Here is a 20135-nt window from a genome sequence, read left to right as displayed (position 1 = left end):
GTGATGGACCGCCAAAAGCTTGCTGCACCCGAGGTGTAATAAAACTCCTCTTATAGTTCTGTATTCCATTATATTACTCGTATATTCTGTCAACATTATTCCCAAAACTTTCAGCAAAAGAGAGAAATCAGTGCAAACGTAAAATAAGACCAGTGCCACTTCGAAGACCATATGTTTTCAAGTTTTACCCATCAAACCATATTCTTTTCAAATTACTTGCTTGCAAAGGGGGGGGGGGGGGGGGATCTCAAGCTAATATTTCTACTCTGGAGATTTTTCATCTTGAATGGCAGTTTTAAGAACCCTGTCGAGATCACTTATTTTTGAAAGTGATGGGAAACAGATTTGCAGAAACGAGACGAAAGGGAGTAGACTTTTAGAGCAGCGACTAACACTTCTTGCTGGACTAAAATAGTTTGGCAGGAGCGGAGCAGGGAGACCGTACTCACTGTCTAAGTCAGAGAGGACTCTGTTCTTGGCCATGACGTACTGCGCTGTAAGGTAGTCAATTTGCTGAAAGAGGAAGCAAATCAGCGTCAACCAAAGGAGCGAAAAAGCGGGACGCCTTCCGTAACAATGAATAACATCTCTAGCCGTCGGCCTTCGGCTAAAGTCGCAGAGGGGTGTCGGAGACGCCGTGGTGCTTGTGTCCACGGGGAAATGGAACGCAGCTTTTTGTGTCCGTGTGGAAGCGGAATCTGGGTTTTTATGTTCACGGAGAAGAGGAACAGGGCTTTTTGCTCTTCCCACGGGTCTAAGAGCTTGAGCCTCTGAAAGTGGGGAATAGACTTGTTACTGTAGTGCAAACAGCAATTGACTGAGACAGGGCCCTAGTGCAACACAGTGATTTCCCTTTGGCGGACATGGCTACAGGAGCACACATACAATTGTATGTTTGTTTTCTATACCACAAAATATATTCATAGGCAACTTACAATAATTTACCCATTTATGCAACTGGGAAAGCTTTGAAGTGTCAACTGAGGGCAAGTACCTCTATCAAGGGTACTGCAGCAAGGGGTGGAATTTGAACCTGCGACCTTGGGATTCAAAGGAAACAGCTCTAATCACCATGCAACCTGCTGCCCCTACGCTTCTGCGGTGAAGAGCTGAAATTTGAGCCCCCTACCGCTGGAGTGTCGTTGGCGAACATCTTCAGATCCCTCATGTTGCTGTTGACCAGTCTGCGAGTGTGTTTCAGCTGGTTGCTGAGGTTTTGATTGGCGGCGGATGCACACAGGACTCCCGCGCTGAAAGAGACAAAAACCCCAGCAACGATTCAGAGGTCAGATGTTAAACGGTGGCCGCAGCTCTGCTCGGGAGTGCACTCCAGCTACAGCGCCCTGTATCTCACAGCTTGTCCCGGCCCCATCTTCGCACTCTTCCATATCCTCAAAGCTCCACCTACACCCCTCTAAATGTCCCATACCCCAGGTCTCCTCCTCTAATCCTGCACTCCATCTGACTTGCATAACAAATCTTAAAATTTTATGACCCACTGAGCCTAAAACCCCACAGGGGGTATTTCTCACCCTAAAATAAAACATCCACATCTCCCATTTGAGCTCATCACGCACCTCCATTAACAGATACAGTCTTTTGTCGTCAAGAGAAGACCAGCCAGGCTATACAGCACTATACCATACCCCCCTATACCTATAAGACTATACATAAGAGCAGCCTTTTTAGATTGGACAGTGTGGTTTGGGTAGGGTATTATGGGTGGGTACACTCCTTTAATATTTTTAATAAACTAATGTTTATGCGGGGGTGCGGTGGCGCAGTGGGTTGGACCGGGTCCTGCTCTCCGGTGGGTCTGGGGTTCGAGTCCCGCTTGGGGTGCCTTGTGACGGACTGGCGTCCCGTCCTGGGTATGTCCCCTCCCTCTCCGGCCTTACGCCCTGTGTTGCCGGGTAGGCTCCGGTTCCCCGTGACCCCGTATGGGACAAGCGGGTCTGAAAATGTGTGTGTATGTGTGTGTGTGTAACATTTATGCTAATTCTAAAGTGCGCACATATTAGTTAAAAGCTGCTGCACTTTTGTGTTATTGCTATTTCAAGTTCTTTTTTATTGTCATTTCTCTATATAGCTTGTATACAGTGGAACGAAATGTCGTTTCTCCGGAGACCATGGTGCAACACAGAACAGGAGCATTTAAAGAAGTGTGTAAGCAACAAACATCTAAAGTGAGCACTTTCGTACAGCTTGGTGACAGAATTCTTTGCAAACAGAGTACATTTCCTTGCCTGGTGAATATGGTACTGTAGTAATAACTCCATCACAGTAGGGGGCGGTGAAGACACACACACGCAGACACACACACAACATCATTCATTCTATCACTAACTGCTATTATACTTCAGAGGCCTTATGGTACAATAATAAAAAAAAATTAAAATTAATTCATGGTGTCCAGGTCAGTTAATGAGTAAACTCCTTTAGCCCATTTTGGGCCCCAAAGGTTCACAAATTCAACAACTTGCATAATGTCTTACTGTGGTGTTGATCCGCACAATGACCAAAGTGTCTTTGAGGATCCTCAGATTGCCATAACTTGAGCTACATTACAGGTCGGTAGCTTATGAAAGACTCAGACTCTACCACACTCGTGCACAGCGACACTGTAATCCCTAAAAGTAGCATTTACCTAAAATTATATTTATTCACTTACTGTGTGAGTGACAGAGAGAGTGTGTTCCATTGATGTATGGATGAGTGACCCAGTGTAAGTAGTGTATCTGGCAGTGTAAGTCACCACGGTGAATAAGGCGTGTGGGTTGATAACACTACACAGAGTTCATTAGAAGCCGCTTTGAAGAAAAACATCCGCTAAATAAATAAATAAATGTAGAATATACATTTTTCTCCACGTATGACTTGGATTAAACAGAAGTGCTTTTTATAGCAGGTGAAGAGCTCCATATGCGAGTAGCTATCGGAAAGAATTGAGGAAATAGTGACCGTGACAGAAAATGCGATGCAGATTTATGGAGCTGCGAGAAGATGGAGAAACGTGTGTCCGAGATCTGGATTTCGAGACCCTTCCTGAATGCCGTAAGGGATTCAGCAGTGCTGAGGGATAGAGGGCGCTCGCTCCACCACGTTGGAGCTACAACTAAGAACCTACCGACTTTCAGACTTCCAATTTCAGACCCTGCAGCACTAGTGTTTTGGATCTTCTCCGCATTCACTGAACTGCGCTGTGTGAGAAGGAACACTGGGAGGAACCTTAGTGCTTAATGGGGGTAGAGACACATGTTGGCAGCTCCTACCAGGCTTCTAGGCACTCTTCAAACCCTGGGGAAGACCCAAGTGCTGAACGGGGGACCGGGGTGGATATGAATAAACCCACCCAGGAAAGAGCCAGCTGGCAGCTTCTGAGCACAACATCACTGCGAATCCAAACTAATTACTGTCACGGCAACACGGTCTCATGTACCTTGTCAGAATGAAGCCTTTCATGTGCCAATAGGAACTGCTCTCCAAGAGAGCACTGAGTAAAACACCCTTCACCCCAGCAGGGCAAATGTGTTGAATGGACAGAAAGCAGCAAAATGGGATAGAAGATCAGCTCCGCAGTGGCACACTGCTGTCTATCCCCAATTATTATGGTGTGTAATGTGAAGACACTCCTTTTCCTGACAGAGGGGGCATTTTCAGTCTGCGAGATAAACGGAAAGCAGAGAATGTAAGGTATACTATAATTACTTATTCAGCTGTGCCTTTTTCCATCTTCCTCCTTCCATTAACAAAACCATTCTGGAGGGGGGAGGGAAAAAAAATCTGATTTCACACCAGACCTAAAATGATGTCCAGGTGTTTGTACTGGCTGCTCTCTGAGCGAACCGGATACCAATGGAGGCAACACCAACCCAGCACAGCTATAGAGCTGCAGTTACCGCTGTAAGTGTTCTGGGAGGCGACTGACAGGTAAGAGCCATGCACCCTCAGGCTGTCAGCGGATGAGTGTCTGCTGATGGACAGGAACGCTGAGGGATCGCCGGTCCGAGCCGGTCGGGGAGAGAGGCACACGGAGGGGGGACTGCCACAAAAGGCTGTTGTGGGCTTTCCCTCCGTTTGGGAGCCTGCTGTCACCGCCAGCCGGGTAGGGTCAGCAGAATCGCCCACTGCCGGTTCACAATGGGGCTTTGGAGATGGCAGCGAGTGCCTTTTCCAAAACAAAGGAGCCCATTGAGGATGGAGCTCCGCTCACCATGCGCATCCTGGGGCCGACAGCAGGCACCTGGGAGAAAACCCAACGCGTGGGAAAGGGTACGTGGCGCACCTTTGCTCGGGAGCCCGACGGTTCCTTGGGTCAGACGGTCGGATCGTACGGAAATAAGTGTAGAAATATGTCCAGCTGCCTCATTCAACTAAAATATGACGACGGACCTCCCCCGGGCCCCATCCAAATGAAAGCAGCTCTCCTTTTTGATATTGCATCGTAGACCCAAAATACAATCTGCGCCATTTACCGAGCCGCTGCTGACACCAGTAAAAAAGCAGAGGCACAAATCAGCGTCCTCCACGAAACACATTTACACATTGTAAAGCTTTCATTAATTCCAGAAGCAGTTCATTTTAATTCACTGTTTAATACTTATATCCCTTTTAAGCTTGAACTGTAGGGAACTATAATATAATTATGTGAACAATCACACAATAGAATCACGAAGCGATTAATTTCAGAAAATGTATTACTAAGCGCCGGGGGAGATTTTTACAATGCTGATGTGCACTCACAATGGAGAACCAACACGTCATCCCAGTACCCTCATTTGTTCAGGAACAGATTACGTGGTAATAGATGTGAGGCCTTCAGTGTTGTATGAACTGCAAGCCACTTTCTCAGAAGCATTTACCGAGTCGTCGCTTCACAGAAAACTGCCTGCTAAATAAATAAAATGTAATATGATGTAATTTACATTAACACTCACATGTATTCAGCAGGTGTTTTTCTCATGGAGTAAAGTGCAATCAGTCGAAACAGTTCATTTCACCGATACCACAGTTTTTACATTTATGTATTTAGCAGACACTTTTCTCCAAAACGACTTCCAACGAACTCTACGTAGTGCTATGAGCCCACTCACCTTATTCACTGCGGTGATTTACACTGCTAGATACACTACTTAGACTGGGTCACTCATCCATACATCAGTGGAACACACTCTCTCTGTCACTCACACGCTATGGGGGAACCTGAACAGCATGTCTTAGGAGTGTGGAAGGAAACCCGCACAGACATGGGGAGAACATGCAAACTCCACACAGACTGAGCGGGGACTGAACCGATGCCCTCTCACACCGCCCAGGCGCTGCGAGACAGCAGCGCTACTCGCTGTGCCACCGTGCCACCCGTTTTTCTAGGGGCACATTACACAAGTAGCTCCCTGTAGAACTGAGTGAGGCAGTAAATACAAAAGTGATTGGGACAGATGTTGGGATGCAACTTTATGGTGCTGTTAGATCGGAAGAGAAGTGGGTCTGAAAAAGATGGGTTTTGAAGATCCTTTTCGAATGCTGGAAGAGATTCAGCAGCTCTGAGGGTGAGAGGGAGATCATTCCCTTACTGGAGCCAAAGAACCTATGGATTTTTGACTTTGGACCTCATGTGCCGAACCACCAAGGAGCCGCAGATGGAAGACCATAGCACTGTTGCTTAGGTAGCAGGAGCGATGAAATACTGTAGGTAGTGGGGGGCAGACCCTTTGTTCGTCTCTATAGTAACCAAAGTACACAGACTTGCTACATGAAGGCAGCTGGATTATATGTCTCAGGCCCAGATCCTGCAGCGTTTGAACTCGACGCTCTCCCAGCTATCTGCACAACCTCTCATCTGCTCATTAACGGACCCCCCCACATGAGTCTTCTCTACTGGAAAGTAAGTCCCCCCAAGGCTCCTTTGTGTGCTAATATTCAGCTTTCCCTGACAACGAGCCTTCCCGCATCTACTATCTGTGGTGCAGCAGGCGGAGCAGGCTCTTCCAGCCAGCTGTGACTCGGGTTACATAAACCGTTGCGTAAGCGACGCAAAAGACACGTGACAAAGGGCCAGGTGCTCGGCGACCAGCGAACCACTCAACATTGTCGTTTTACCATCCTTACGTAGAAATGAGACGCACCCCAAGGACTCGCGTTCTGTCCTTCCCGTCTGATGCGCATGAATTCATTACATTCCGTTTTCAACGGTTTGGAATAAACTGCTATTCTTTGGTGCTTTACAGTATAATTATTTAGTAAACATTTTACACCCCCGAATTACCGTTCAGCCATCGGACTAATTGACGCAGAACGGAAGGGAAAAATACACAAAAGCAGAGCGCGGCACGCAAACAGGAGCGGCAGATTAAATGCAGCCTTTTGAATGTGGGCCGCGCAGCGTGCCAGCTGTCACCAGAAAATGGTTCCAAGCAGCGCATCAGTATCTTAGGACCCACGGTCACAGCTTGACTTGTAGCGTGTAAAGAACATCATCAGCTTGGAATGAAGTATATTAAAAAGCAAGGAGTTCATGTCAGCACCTTCAGGGAAGGGTTTCTTATACCGAGGTCCTAGAGGGTCCATGTCTGGTTGGGTGGAGAGCACCCCGATTCTTGATCCCACTCCCTTTCTCGGCTCTCGGTTGTAGGATGGAAATCCTTGCGGAAACAGGCCTCCCAAGGGCGGGGCTAAACAGCGGTTTCTTTAAGGCACCTTGACAAGTGTGTCAGGCAAACAGCTAAATCGGATACGCAACTGTAAACGACTGAAATAGGGCAAAGAAAAAAAAAGGCAGCAAGAAAAAGCAAAGTGGAGGACACAGTTCGCCCAGCCTCTTTCTGGGTTTTTTGGCATTTCTGCATTTGTCTAAAATTAACAACAGCAAGCCAAGTGCACATCTAATCTGAAGATGAGCCATCCGACAGCACAGCGCTAGCCAGCTCCGCACTCGGCTCCTCACTTCCACCGAGAATTGGTATGCTATCTAGATGGCAAGCAGAACAAAAGAAAAAAAAAATGCGTTGTTCAAACAGAATTATAATTTGAGAAATGTCTCCAGTCAGACGGGGTCCTTTCCTCGCACGAATAAAAGGCAGGCGTCGGCTCCACGGTTTGCGTGGGAGTAAAACAACGGCCGACACGTGGTTTTGCTAAATACGACACTGCTTCGAGGCCTATCAAAGGCTAACCAGCCGAAAAAGCTCATTTGCATGCCCTTTATGTAACGTAGACTCAACGGTAATAGTACATCAAACACCTGCTATTTTCACAGGGCAATATAATTATGCCGCAATGTGATTTTCCTAAATGTTGGTCCCACCTGTACGGCTGCATCACAAGGAAGGCTAAGCTATAGCCACAGCGTTTCCTCTAACCAGCCATCTTTCATTATCTTTTCATTATCCGCCATACTGGGCCATTCACAGCCTATTTGAAAATGTGCGAAGGAAGGCAAGACGTGAAATTAGTCATTTAGATGCATTAAAGTAATTGGAGGCACTTAAGGAGAATTACGGACCCCATTGCTCAGCTCTTCTGCATTTGCTTTCATGCAAAGACGTACAAATTCCACCCGTTCACGAAACGACACCGAGCAGAGAAATTCAGGTACGACAGTAGGGTTTACAGTTGAAACCCTCTGTCCCAAGTGCAATTTCTTAACAGGCTGACTCTCGACTCCAACAACATGTTTAACTTGTTATACCGTATGTAAGCAGAAGTGGGAAATGTTCACTGACTGTTAGAGAAATTTCAATTTTGGCATCCATGATACAGCGCAAGGATCAACTGCGGTGAGGCGCCTTCTCAGCATTCAACCCCAGCATTTCGTGTGGGATTTCAGTCCTCTGGTGCCCTACGTAATGACGGCAATAGGAGGGATCCTTCTGTCCCTTTAGAATGCTTATTATTGCCATAAATTAATGTCATGCTCAAAACCTAATCAAAGGGAATACAAAAGACATCCCAAGGAATACATGAAGACACATACCATTCCAAATTCTCTGCATGGTTTCATAAGCAACAACACTCAATTAATAATGGCATCAAGCCAGGATGCGGCTCTACTTGTATAGCCTCCAGGAAAGAATGCTGTCTCATATTTGCATAAAATAGCCTGCAGTAGTTTTCCAGGCAGAAGAAATAAGGCATTTAGAACTCCTTACCATTACATTACGTGAAATTGACAACAATTTCACATTCTCTTGAAAGCAGCTATGTGAATGCATACTCCTCTAAGGATTTGGTCATTTGCAGCACAGCCAGAAGAACTGTAACCTCATAACTCTCAGGTTAACAGGACAGTAAATTATTTAGTTTTTCTCGTAGCTAGTATTTTGTACGGTATTTTTAATAATACAGATGCAAATCATCAATACATGAAAATGTTTCTTGGCAGAAAAGCTTAGTTTTCTTACACTTTCCTTCAGCCTGCAAAAAAATGGAGCGTACGTTAAAAAATGTTAATCAACACCTAAAAATTCGCAGATCAAAAGGTATTCCCACTTCGAAAAAGGCGTGAATCCAAAAAGCGCAATGGCTGGAACAAAAGACGATAATAAATCTTTCAGACTTCTCGTACGTCCATTTCAATAAATGGAGAGGAGTTGCTCTGCATGAGTGGAAAGCGAAATGCAAAGCAACCCTGCAATGGATGAAGTGTCACTATGACAAAGATGAGCACCTTGAGCATCTTCAGCAAGCCCTGAAGAAACCTTGGCTGAGACATATACAGACTGGTGGATCAACCAAGTTGTCCCTCACAGAAAGACTCTCACACACTTTTGGAAGGTGTCTTCAGAGTCCTGGAGAACCACGAGCACCAGAACCCTGTCCAGAACTGCGCCCAGCTTATCTGTTCAGAGTTTCTTCGCCTCAGTCTGCCCAGCACCTTAGCATTCATCTGTGGATTGAGGAGACCTTCTTGAAGCGCCTGAGTTGAATTGCACTCCACAATACATCCACGGACAACTTCTAAGTGACAAGATACTTTGGCAATGAGCTGCATGCTTTTCCCGTTTCTTAGCCCAGCAGTAATGGAGCATATGAAAAATTATCACACACACACACACACACACACACACACTTTCAGAACCGCTTGTCCCATACGGGGTCACGGGGAACCGGAGCCTACCCGGTAACACAGGGCGTAAGGCCAGCACCCCAAGCGGGACTTGAACCCCAGACCCACCGGACAGCAGGACTGAGGTCCAACCCACTGCGCCACCGCACCCCCATGAAAAATTATATTCGGAAAATAAATATTTAATTTTGTTACAAGATATCACTGAGGCATAAATACTCCCATTAGCAAAATCATAACCATGTGAGCATCTGGCAGAGATGGTAAACGTTATAATAAAAATAAAAAAAAAAAAAAAAAGAAAATGGCGATAAAACATGAAACAAAGTGCAATTTCCAAGACAAAATGTATTAGAAAGTTATCAGTCAACTGTGGTTGATCATCGAGTCTCTGATGCTGTATCTATTCTCTATTAAACTAAATATGTAACAAGTGGGTTATTACATAAAAAATGTGCACATTTACTTTGTTCTGAAGAGTAGCTTTTCCGTATGCACTCACTCCTCGATTACAAGCCTAATTCATTCAATGAAATTCATACATTAGGAAAAAAAATCTGTAAATGGGAATGACAAATTATTTTTTATGAGGAAAACTGTAACAGCAGGACCGAGGTAGACCGAGGAAAATCATCCAGAAACCATAAGAAATATTATCGCTGTCACATGAATGAATACAGTTGTCAAAACTGATAAACAACAGATAATCAAATAAACTAGTAAGGTAATTAAAGAAAACGAGAGTCGAGAAAGTGACTAGGTTAGCAAATTATTTAGATTATTTTCACTTTTAAGAGTAAATAATCACAGCCCAAGCAGTCACTCTGAGGGAATAAAACTCATAAGGTCTTCCACAATGCTCAGCACCAGAGAGGTGTAAACAGCGAACTGCTATTTGCCGATTCAAATCGGGACGCTGAAAGAGTTCACTTTATTACAAACAGAAGTGCCTGAATTTGCCAAAATATTGCTTGTAACTCAGATTTAAAGTCATGAATTCAATGGGTTTGCTGAAGTGAAAATTCGTACTTTTCAACGTTCACAGATCAAGGAACTCGCGTGTTGTGCTTCCACACTGTTTGGTTCTACTAGTCACGTAATCTTCAAAGCAGCGATGGCCTGAATCACGCGTTGTGCTGGACAAAGGTGCCATGTAGAGATTGACTAGAGATCCCTGAGGACACAACTGGGAATTACCCCCTGCAGCCTCCTTCAGCCTAGCTACACTTCTCCGTGTCTCACACTTTATAAAGTCACACAGCATCTCCCAAGTCCACCAGTGTAATGCCTTCAGCTGAGGTTCACGTGGCTTCTGCAAACGTACCTTTCGCATCCCAACAAGATGTTCAAAGACTCTAAAGGACCTAGAACTCCAGCAAGACCCTGGACTAACTCTTATTCATTACATGGAAAGAACATTCCCAGACTCCTTTGCACTGGTGACTTGCTGCACAGCAAGTCATATAAAAGTGATTTCAACTCCCAGATACACCGTGGACCTAAATTTTAAATATTTTTCTTCAATGGGAAGAAAATCTCTGTTGAGTGTGGCCTGGTTTAGTTTGATGCATCTTAACATTTGACAACACGCAGCAGCACAGTCCCTTTACGTACCTCAAACTAGGATGTGCAGCATATATCAGAATAAAGGGTTAAACTTGGTCATTTAGTTATCACGATTCATTATGTTTTATTATTTTACAACATCACATTTCATATTTATCACGGCACATTTTCTTTTCCTTGGGGCGATTAACTGTTCAGACCATTATAGATGCATATACTGAAAGTAATCATTCAATTTTAATACAATTTTAATTAGACTGGTAAACAACAGAGAAGTGTATGTAAAAGACAGGAAAAAATTCTGTAAGTTATTCATGGCTTTTTTTGCCCAGCTACGAAGCACAAAGGAATATATCACAGTCACTATAGTGTCACTGCAATCCCTCAGGTTTCACTTTAAGAAAAACAATTTCATGAAGGAATATTTGTATAAGGACTTGTAAATTGGGTCATTTTCTCCCTTCAGCCAACAGGAAAGATTTTTCAAAAACCAAGTGTATAATCAGAGCAAAACCCCAGCAACGGTGGAGCCCTAACTGTCGTGGACAGCAAACTGAAAGACGTCCGGATTACTGGAGACACACGTGGTACTGGCTGCACCCATCACGCAAGGGATCGACAGTGACGACACCGAATTTGACTCCGTTAATCACGTCCCCCCCTCCACCCATCCTCCTTCCACAAACAGGAATTAGTCTAATGAACCTCAACCGGACCCTCTGGTAAAGCCGCTGACAGATTAGCGTCAAAAGACGGGCTGTGGATTTCTACGCCTATTTCTCCGTTGACGATGGAGCAGCTGTAAAAAATAACGTACACAGCACGCTTTAGTAGGAACCCAAACAAAACAATCACATATATAGCTTGAAATGGTGCCAAATTCTATAAAGCCCTCCTTTGCCTTTTACAAGGCAAGCCAGTGTCTTTCATATAGGACGACTCTTCTATTAAGGGCAAATTCTTTTCTTTTTCTTTACCAGCTCCAGAAGACCAATGTCTTGAGGAGAAAAGGAAGGGAGGTACTTGTCCAGCTCCCCTAAATAAAGGCCCGATGCTGGCGGGTCCAACAGACAGCACACCATAGGATGATGCAGCACAGTCATTTCATTAGGCTCACTTCCTCGCCTTGGAAACTTATGAAGAGGTTTCCAAGGAAGAATGGTGAGTCTCCTGGCCGCTGGAATCCAGCTGTGGAATGCCCCCGGGGGACTTTTCAATAAATCCAGGGAGAGCAGACAATTAAACCGGTGCAGGTTCTCAGTGGGGCGAAGGGAGAGAAAACACAGGGCACAAAAGTTTCATCTCGTTTCCCAAAAGCTGAAAGCCCTGAACGATACTGAAGACAGCCTGGTGGGAAGAGGTGAGCCTCTGCTGGGATCTCAAAGATCAACGTGCACCTTCTATTGAGGGCCTAACCTGAGCTCGCTCTATTTCGGGAGCGGTTAAAAACGCGCACCGTATGGGGACACGGGTGTTGATTGGATTCGGAGGTGCCGTTTCGGCCGCGAAGGCTGTCGACACCCAGGCAGGTGCCGTCGGGGCTGTGAAAACGGCGGGGCGACACTCACGTGATGATGAGCGAGGTGGCGACGAGCATGGTGGCGAGGAAGCCTCGCTGGCACTCGGCGTTCTTCCTCTGGCGCTGGTGCATCTCGCCGCCGCAGTTGTCGCAGCAGCGACACATGCAGAAGCACAGGCCGACCAGCGGCACGAGCAGAACGAAGAACACGCCCAGCACCGCGCACACCACAAAGCCCATCTCGTAGTAGATGGCCTGCAGCGCACAGGTGGAGAGAGGGAGCGCTCTGAGCATCACGCCTCGGCTCAGGAGAGCAGGTTGAGCTACACGCACCACCCAGCAGTAAAAACACTAGTGATCTTGCACAGAATTGATCTTAAAAGCCCTCTAGCTTTGTGACCATCGCAAAATTGATTTACATAACTGAATATAGTACAGCTTTTTTCTTTTTTTTTTTTTTTACGTACCTTGCATTATGTTAAACTAATAACTACTTAAAAGATGCCCTCACTAAGGAATTAAAAGCCAGTTACATTAATGCTTGGCCTATTTCTGCTAGGCTTGTATTAAGTAATGTTCCAATACATAGTTGATATTCAAAGTGCACAAAGCAGGGTAATTATACCGTAGAATTTAACAAGCACCGCGGAACACCCAGGGACCGTGACAAAAGGCAAGTGTTAAAGTGAACAATGAACAAAGCTCCTGCTAGCTCGTTTGTAACGTTTACTAGGAGAGCAGCCAAAAGGATGTTAGATGAGCTGATCAGTAGAAACCATGTAAAGGGACAAAGTAATTACACAATAAGGGTAGGGGAGGGTGGGTTATTTCTATATTAGTATAAAATCAAGCAAAAGTTTGCCATACAACCTGAATTCTGTTAAAGCCGGGTCCCTGTAACCTGGCACGTCGAATTTGTATTTTAAAAAGAAAAAAAAAATCTTAAGACTTGTCATAGACGTCTATACTGTCGGATGAACTTTTGGCACAGGCTGCCAAAGAAACCTTACTGGTTTATCCAGGGACATGGAGACAGCTGTGAAAGAGTCTGGCAGATCACAAATGCTTAGACTGGAACATTTTCTTTCTTTTTTTTATTAAAAAAAAAAAAAAAAAAAAAAAAAAAATTGTGGGGACACTCAGAGTCATATCAATGGTTCAGTCTGAACTGCCACAGAATTTAGATTTATACTCAGCAGACCTGATGTACCATCACTTGAGGCCATCCAAAACTGCAAGTGAAATGTCAAAGGGTACATGAAGGCAATGGATGTGAAATATGCCATCTTTCAGTTGAAGGGAACTCAGCAGTGAGAGGGAGAAAGGTCTCATGGGGAGAAAGGTCCTCTTTCAGAATGCGAAAACTCAAAGCAGGAATTCATCATAACACTTCTGACTAAACTCACTTGTGGGTGTATATTCACATTTTATTTAATCTCAACTCTCCGATAGTAATTGCACCAAGTAAGCGTGTGAAGAAGACCTTCCTCGCCCATGTCAATCCCAGGAGCCCTATTACATCAAGCAAGACAAGCCTGTTGGTTGGGTGGGTGGGTGGGTTCCTCAAGGACACCAGATTTTATTACATCTACAGCAAAACTGTGTCCCCACAGAGCGTCCCGAGTCTAGGGGTGAAAGACACCTACAGGGACCTCACACCAGTGTGGATTTCATTCTCTGGGTGTGGCAGGCGTCATGGGAATTCCAGTTTCAATAGAAAACAGTTTGACATGTGGCTGAAAACCACGAACACGAAGAAATTATTACTTATGCACTGGAATGGTTGCAGTTTATAACTATATGCCCAAGTCAGCATATTTTGAACTCCGCTTGGTGACTAGATTGTTGACTCAGCTTTGGCAGACTTGCAATCTGAATACATACAAGTGATGCAAAAATCAGATTTAATTAGTTAATGAGTTTTTTTTTGTTGACAGCAGACTTAACGTCATCTTGCGGGGCATATTACACCGCATGACCTCCTCCCACACCGATCCTGGTAGTCCACCCAAGGTGCTCAAGCGAAGGCGATGGAGGTCTATGGGCAGGGAGGGGAGGCTGAAGGCACCAGATGGTGAGCGACGTTACCTGGAGCGCCAGAACAACGTTCTCTGGCTGAGGGAGCAGAGCGGACGGTTGAGCACATGAAACGAAGCAGCGGCATGCAGAAAACAAAAGGCACGGCAACCGGTGAGTCGTCGTCCGAGGCACGCGGACACAGAATGGGTGAGTGAGACAGCAGACAGGCATACAAACAATCCATAACAGAACAGTCTCTGTGCTCTTTCAGTTTACATGCAGTGAGTCCACCTGTTCCCAACACCTATGGAACTGTACATGTTACTCATCCTGACATCTATCGTACCAACCGTTCTAAACGGTGACAATATAGATGGCATTTAAACAAGGTGAATAGTGTGACCGTGGTCATTGACTGAACTCGGCTAATACGTAGACGGGTTCCCCCACGAAGGCCACTTCTACTCAAATGGGGGATCTGCAGACTAACTCTTCATCCTGACCAATGTAAAAGACTTTGTGACAAGACAGAAAAAAACACTGAAGGAGCGCCACGGAAACGGCTCGACTTGTCGGCTTTCGCGGCCCCGTTCCTTCAGCCTCAAACCGCGTCCGGTGGCGCCGTCTTGGGCCGACGCACAGTTACCTTCTGATATTGCGCTTGCTTCGCTCCAATGTTTTCTTTGGCTAGCTTGGTGATGAGATCTGAAATGACATAAGAAGCAAGGGGAAAGAAAGAGAGAGAGAGAAAAAAAAAAAAAACAATAAGGCAGAGGATTCAGTTTGTTACGAAAGATTATGCATTTTCACACTGATGACACTACCGTCTGTTTGCAGGTATTCTGGAAAATTTAAAAAAAAAAAAAGAGAAATGAAGGAGATTAAATGCTAGAGCTGTCATTTCTGAGGCATCCACAACTTGGAAAAAAAATGTGGTGAAGGAAGGTAAGATCAGTACGTCGAGCGTCCTACCCACTGTTCAGTTTCAGCGGGATGGTCTGCAGGAGCAAGGGTTCAAAGCACAGAACCAAACAGGAACCAAAGCCCTATAAAGCCGCACTGTGACAGAAAGAGCCCCGAGAGCGGTAAGCTGCACCTGCAGGCTTAGTCACACAGCCCATATGACAGCAGGTCTTACGGCGAAGAACACAACGTGGCAGCTCAGCAGATAGCACCGGTGCCTCTCAGCTCCAGGCCCCTGCGCTTGGACATGGGTTTGCATCCGGTTCAGCCTGTGCGCAGTCTATATCGTCTCTCCTTGTTTATGTGGGTTTCCTCCCACAGCCCAAAGACACGAAGTGTCTAGCGACTCTAAATTGCCCATAGTGTGTGTGTTACTTTGCACTTCTGTTTAAATGTTTTATACTGATTTATATTGGGAGTTTAGGGCAGTGTATCTAGAACTTTCCGATTATTCATTTCGCTGACGTTTTCCTCCAAAGCGACTTACAGTGTTAAGGTTGCAATTGTTTACCCATTTGTACAGCTGGGTAATTTTACTGTAGCAATTTAGGGTAAGTACCTTGCTGAAGGGTACTACATCTAAGACCAAGTCACTTTGGATAAAGGTGTCAGCAAAATAGTCAATAGCATGTTTGTCATCATACATCAGAGAAATGTTGACTGAACGGACAAATATAAACTTAAGAACGATTATGGGGTAGCATAGTGGCTAAAGGTACTGCTCTTGGACTCAAAAGTTGCAGGTTCGAATCTAGCTTTAATACCCTTAAACAAGGGTAGGGTTGCAGAGATCTCGATATTCTAAATCTTTTCGAAGGAAAGCATCAGTCAAATGAATAAATGTAAATGAAAGTGTTGAACGGGACGACCAAGACGGTAGACGTACATCTTGAACTGAGGCTGATAGATGCGGGTAATGTAAAGTACACCAGTAAAACTCCTGAACGAGTTCATGCATTCTCCTATAGCGCTGCTTCCATAAATTAGCCAAGGTGATGGCTTTCCTGGGAGCTCCTTGTGCCTTGCTGGGTTTAAGTGGCTCTTCTCACACTTGACATGAGCTTTTTTTTGTTCCTGGGGGGAGGCTAGGAGCTTCTCACTTGGCAGAGCAGATTACATGGACTCAGCGCGTCGCTCCAGGAAGCTGACGATGGCTAAATGGTGCCGACGCGAAGGTGGGAAGGCACGCATACACGAAGGATAGAGTTCCACCTCAAGCACGTAGGGAATGTGGAGTTTTCTATTCGAAGACAGAGCTCTAATAGCTACTTGTGAATAATGCCTCCGCTCACAGAGGATGGCGGCTTGGCACAATGACACATCCCTCCCACGGATCCTTCACCTCTGCGCATGTTGCTATTTTTCCCCTCGGCACCGTTTGCGTCACGTCGTTGGGAGCTGATGAAATTTCAGCGGCCGCGTTAAAGGTTCGAGACGAGTCCGAGGCGAGAGGTGCCGAGCGGCCGCTCAACCCGATGACTCCGGCAGACGAGCAGCGTGTTTTTGTTTTAATCACATTTCATTCAGCTCCCTGCCGCACGGAGCGCCGCTCCCCTCTGGGTCCACGGCGGTGCGAAGGAGCAGCCCCGGCACGGACCCGCGGGGAAGGCCTGGGTGCTGAAGCGGGTAGCGAGACGTGCGTCGCGCGGAGTCTCGTCTCGCTCCTGCGCTTCGGCGAGCGCTAACGGGAATGGCCCGCCGAGGCTCGACCACGGTAAAACAGCCCCCCCGCACCTATTCCCCTGTTCTCACACCGTGGCCACAACACAGGCACAGTCTGTCCCAAGCGAACACCCCACTTGGGACAAACCTGCTGACACAAACACAGCTGTTGTCTCCCTGCATCACGCTGGACCTTCCCTCAGGCTACCGAGGGACTCGCAGTCCAACGCGAGCTTCCTCCGCTCTGCAACAGTACATGCGACGAGCAGCTAATTGGGTTACCCTCCATGTCTGTTAAAGACAGCCATTTATTTTATTTAGCTCTGAGCCCAGCATGCCTTGCATACATTCATGTTTTCATTTCAATTCTTAGTGAAATAAACACGAAAATATGTATAAAATATTTAAAAATTTCAAAAAAACTCTTAGAAATCACACTTGATTTGGGTCATACTATAAGACTCCTAGTGAATATTACAGTGCAGTTTGGACGTGTACAGCCATCTCCAAAAACAGATTTATTGACATCCACCCTGTTTTCTACATACAGAAATACTCTATCACACATGCCAATAACTGCCATAGAGTATTTTGAATTCCATAATAATATGACTAAATCCTGCTATATATTTTCACAAAGACAAGAAAAAAATTATACACACACACACTTGACAAGAATAAGTTCATTTAATTTGAGGGCAAATATGCATTATATTCAGGGTATTATAAAATCTAATGTCACACATGCTTTCTAAAGATCTGCCCTGAGGAAAGACCCAATGACGCTTAAGTTTGTCCTTGTTAAAATTAGTGTCCATCACCCAAAACTGTTACAAGAAGCAGCCATTGAATTGGATTTGTGTGTGTGTGTGTGTGTGTGTGTGTGTGTGGATTGGGGCATCAGTGTAACTTCTGTCACTCACTCAACAGGGCAAAGCAGGAATGTGCCGTTCCAGGAATTCCAGAATCATCTATTTAAGTAGCATTCAATGAAGGATTTGAGTCTCCCAGCTCCCAAACATGTATTTCAAAGCGTAAAAATGGGTCTGTGAAGAGGAGGGCGAGAGAAACAGACACAGCGGGAATGGAGACAAGAGTGGGAACGAGAGAAGAGAGAGCGAGAGCAGGGATGAGAGTCGGAGCAGCTGGTCTTCTCTGGGGGAGGGGGGGGTCTTGCAGGGGTGAGAGGAAGATGGGCCCTGGCATCACCTGGATGCTATATTTAGAACACTGTGCCATCTTCTCGCAGCTGTTTGTTGGAAGAGTCTCGGGTTCCAGCGGTTTCCAGATACTGTTCAATGATGATATGCGCCACCAAGGGAAGAGAAGGGAGGTGGGGGCAGAAAACTGTTTGCGACTGCAATTCTTTCATCCATAGTGATGCGTCTGTACCGTTTCGCCTTTATCCCTGCCTGTTTTACAGGAACGAGTTCGCTATTGCGTGGAGCCTCGCTCAAGGACGCTGCAATCGCTCACGTCCTGGAACACGAACCTGCGGTCTCTTTGCTGCGGGTCCACTTCCTTACGCGGCGTGTGCCTGGAGACGCAACAGACGGAGACTCTGCGCTTCCTCACACGCGCGTGGCGCCCAGAGGAGCTCCGGCTCTCACGGCTTCTACACGCTCGCTGCTTGCCGCAAGGGAAACGCTGAAGTACTTCACAATGGCCAAAAATATACGAGCATCATGCCATTGCAAAATCACGTTCACGTGTTTCCCAGATATGTCATTGCTTTTCTTATTTGGGGGGCCGTTTAGGTATATTTTAAAAATGATCAATACATACATTTCTCATATGGGTTTCCCGCTTGCTGCCGAAGGACACAAGCAGGATTTCATATTAACATATTCGCTGTTTAATTTGCTGTCTGAATCCCATAGCCTGCTGTAATAGCGTAGTGGTTAGAGCTACTCCCTCTAGATCCAAAGGTTGGAGGTTCGATTCCTGCATCCGGATTTAGTACCCTTGAGCAGCGTACTCACTCTAAATTACTCCAATTTAAAAAAAAATAAATAAATTATCCAGCATCATAAATAGGGAAATACAATGTTAAGGTTACAAACTTCTAAGTTGCTTTGGAAAAAAAGCGTGAGCTATAATGTAAATGTTATTACCATTGAGCAAGGTACCTGCCCTCAATTGCTCCAGGAAAAATGACCCACGTCTACATGTGGGTCAGATATTTGAAGTAGTTCAACAGGATGAGTTGCTTTGGAAGAAAGTGTCAGCTAAAGGAACAAATGATAACAATTAGGAACATATGGAAACCCTTACATGTGTGGACAGCACGAGCGTTGGTAGCATAGAGCCAGTGCTCTAGTGAAATTCAACCGTATCCTAACCCACGATACAGCAAGTTGAGTTTGAACACAGGTGCAAGAGACTGATCTGTTCCTCACCCTAAAAGACAGGAAGCTAAGAAGACACAACCTTGCTTGGGTCCTTATGGCTCTTCCATTTGCAGGTCTCCAGCCCCTTTGAGCTGCTTCCCAAATGCTCCATCACCACTGACCTAGTTAGAACACTTGTGTTTTTCTCCTTAGGGAGCACGCTGCTCCTGTGGGCCCCATCTCACCTAGTTTGTCATCCTAAGCAAGAAAACGATGTTTTTACTGCTGCCATTATTATTCATCCATCTTGGCAGCCTTGGCTTCAAGAGGCAGATGTTCAGCCAAACCTCAGTTTTTTTTTTTTTTAAATTGAGTATGAGGAAAATATTCACGAGTGTGCGTTCACCAGTGTGACAGAAAAAAAGAGAAACACGGGTAATGTTCCGATGTAAAGCTTACTTATGGTGACACCACGAAACTACATAAAATTAAACGTAAGGACCAGATGCCACCTATACGTGCTGTGCAGAGATTTCCTGAAGGCACAGTGCCGCTGACGCCAAACTACAATTGGAGAAGACAGGCAGCAATGAGGCGTGCATTCTGTGCCGTTATCTTGCATGTTCACAGTCACCCATCGAGGTGATCGTTACAACCTCCGCGATTAGATTAAGGTTTTCCGATGCTGCGGTTGGCCATCATGAGAAGCGGGGTGGCGGTGCACATCTGCCAAAACGTTCTGTGGAAAGTGGAATATCATCACTCCCCAGGGTACCTTCTTCTCTAAGCACAGGCAAACACACCAACACACACATACACATGGCATGTTGGAAACACTGGCTTCCAAGGGGCTAATTAACCATCTACAAGCACAACAAGTTCTGACTTTGCCACGTGGTTTGGAAATATGGCCAGAGGGTGATTGAGTGAGTGTCTCTCCCTCAACAGGAGGTTCTCCTAGACTCTGCAACAAGATCAGCAGTGTTACAGTATCATACAGTGGGGTGTGTGT

The 20135-nt window shown here is 45.7% G+C and overlaps 1 protein-coding gene across 10 annotated transcripts in view; it reads right to left on the bottom strand.

Annotated features, from left to right (window-relative positions):
* LOC108924552 (prominin-1-A-like) overlaps positions 1-20135 on the bottom strand; it is a 57274-nt gene that overhangs the window by 18298 nt on the left and 18841 nt on the right. For 8 of the 10 annotated variants that reach the window (XR_001965312.2, XR_001965316.2, XR_001965313.2 and 5 more), the window contains exons 2-6: positions 14815-14873; positions 14238-14264; positions 12199-12404; positions 1130-1250; positions 450-513 (exon numbers count right to left, since the gene is read on the bottom strand). Coding sequence is in view for 4 of the 10 variants with exons in the window: in XM_018736026.2 (XP_018591542.1) it covers positions 450-513; positions 1130-1250; positions 12199-12404; positions 14238-14264; positions 14815-14873 (477 nt within the window). In the remaining 6 variants the exon portion in view is untranslated. The remainder of the gene's footprint in view (positions 1-449; positions 514-1129; positions 1251-12198; positions 12405-14237; positions 14265-14814; positions 14874-20135) is intronic. The other 2 variants (XR_001965314.2, XR_001965315.2) reach the window with 1 other exon arrangement.

This window comes from Scleropages formosus, chromosome 16 (assembly GCF_900964775.1).
Source record: "Scleropages formosus chromosome 16, fSclFor1.1, whole genome shotgun sequence".
Lineage (NCBI taxonomy): Eukaryota > Metazoa > Chordata > Actinopteri > Osteoglossiformes > Osteoglossidae > Scleropages > Scleropages formosus.
This window is presented reverse-complemented; position numbering and strand designations above follow the sequence as displayed.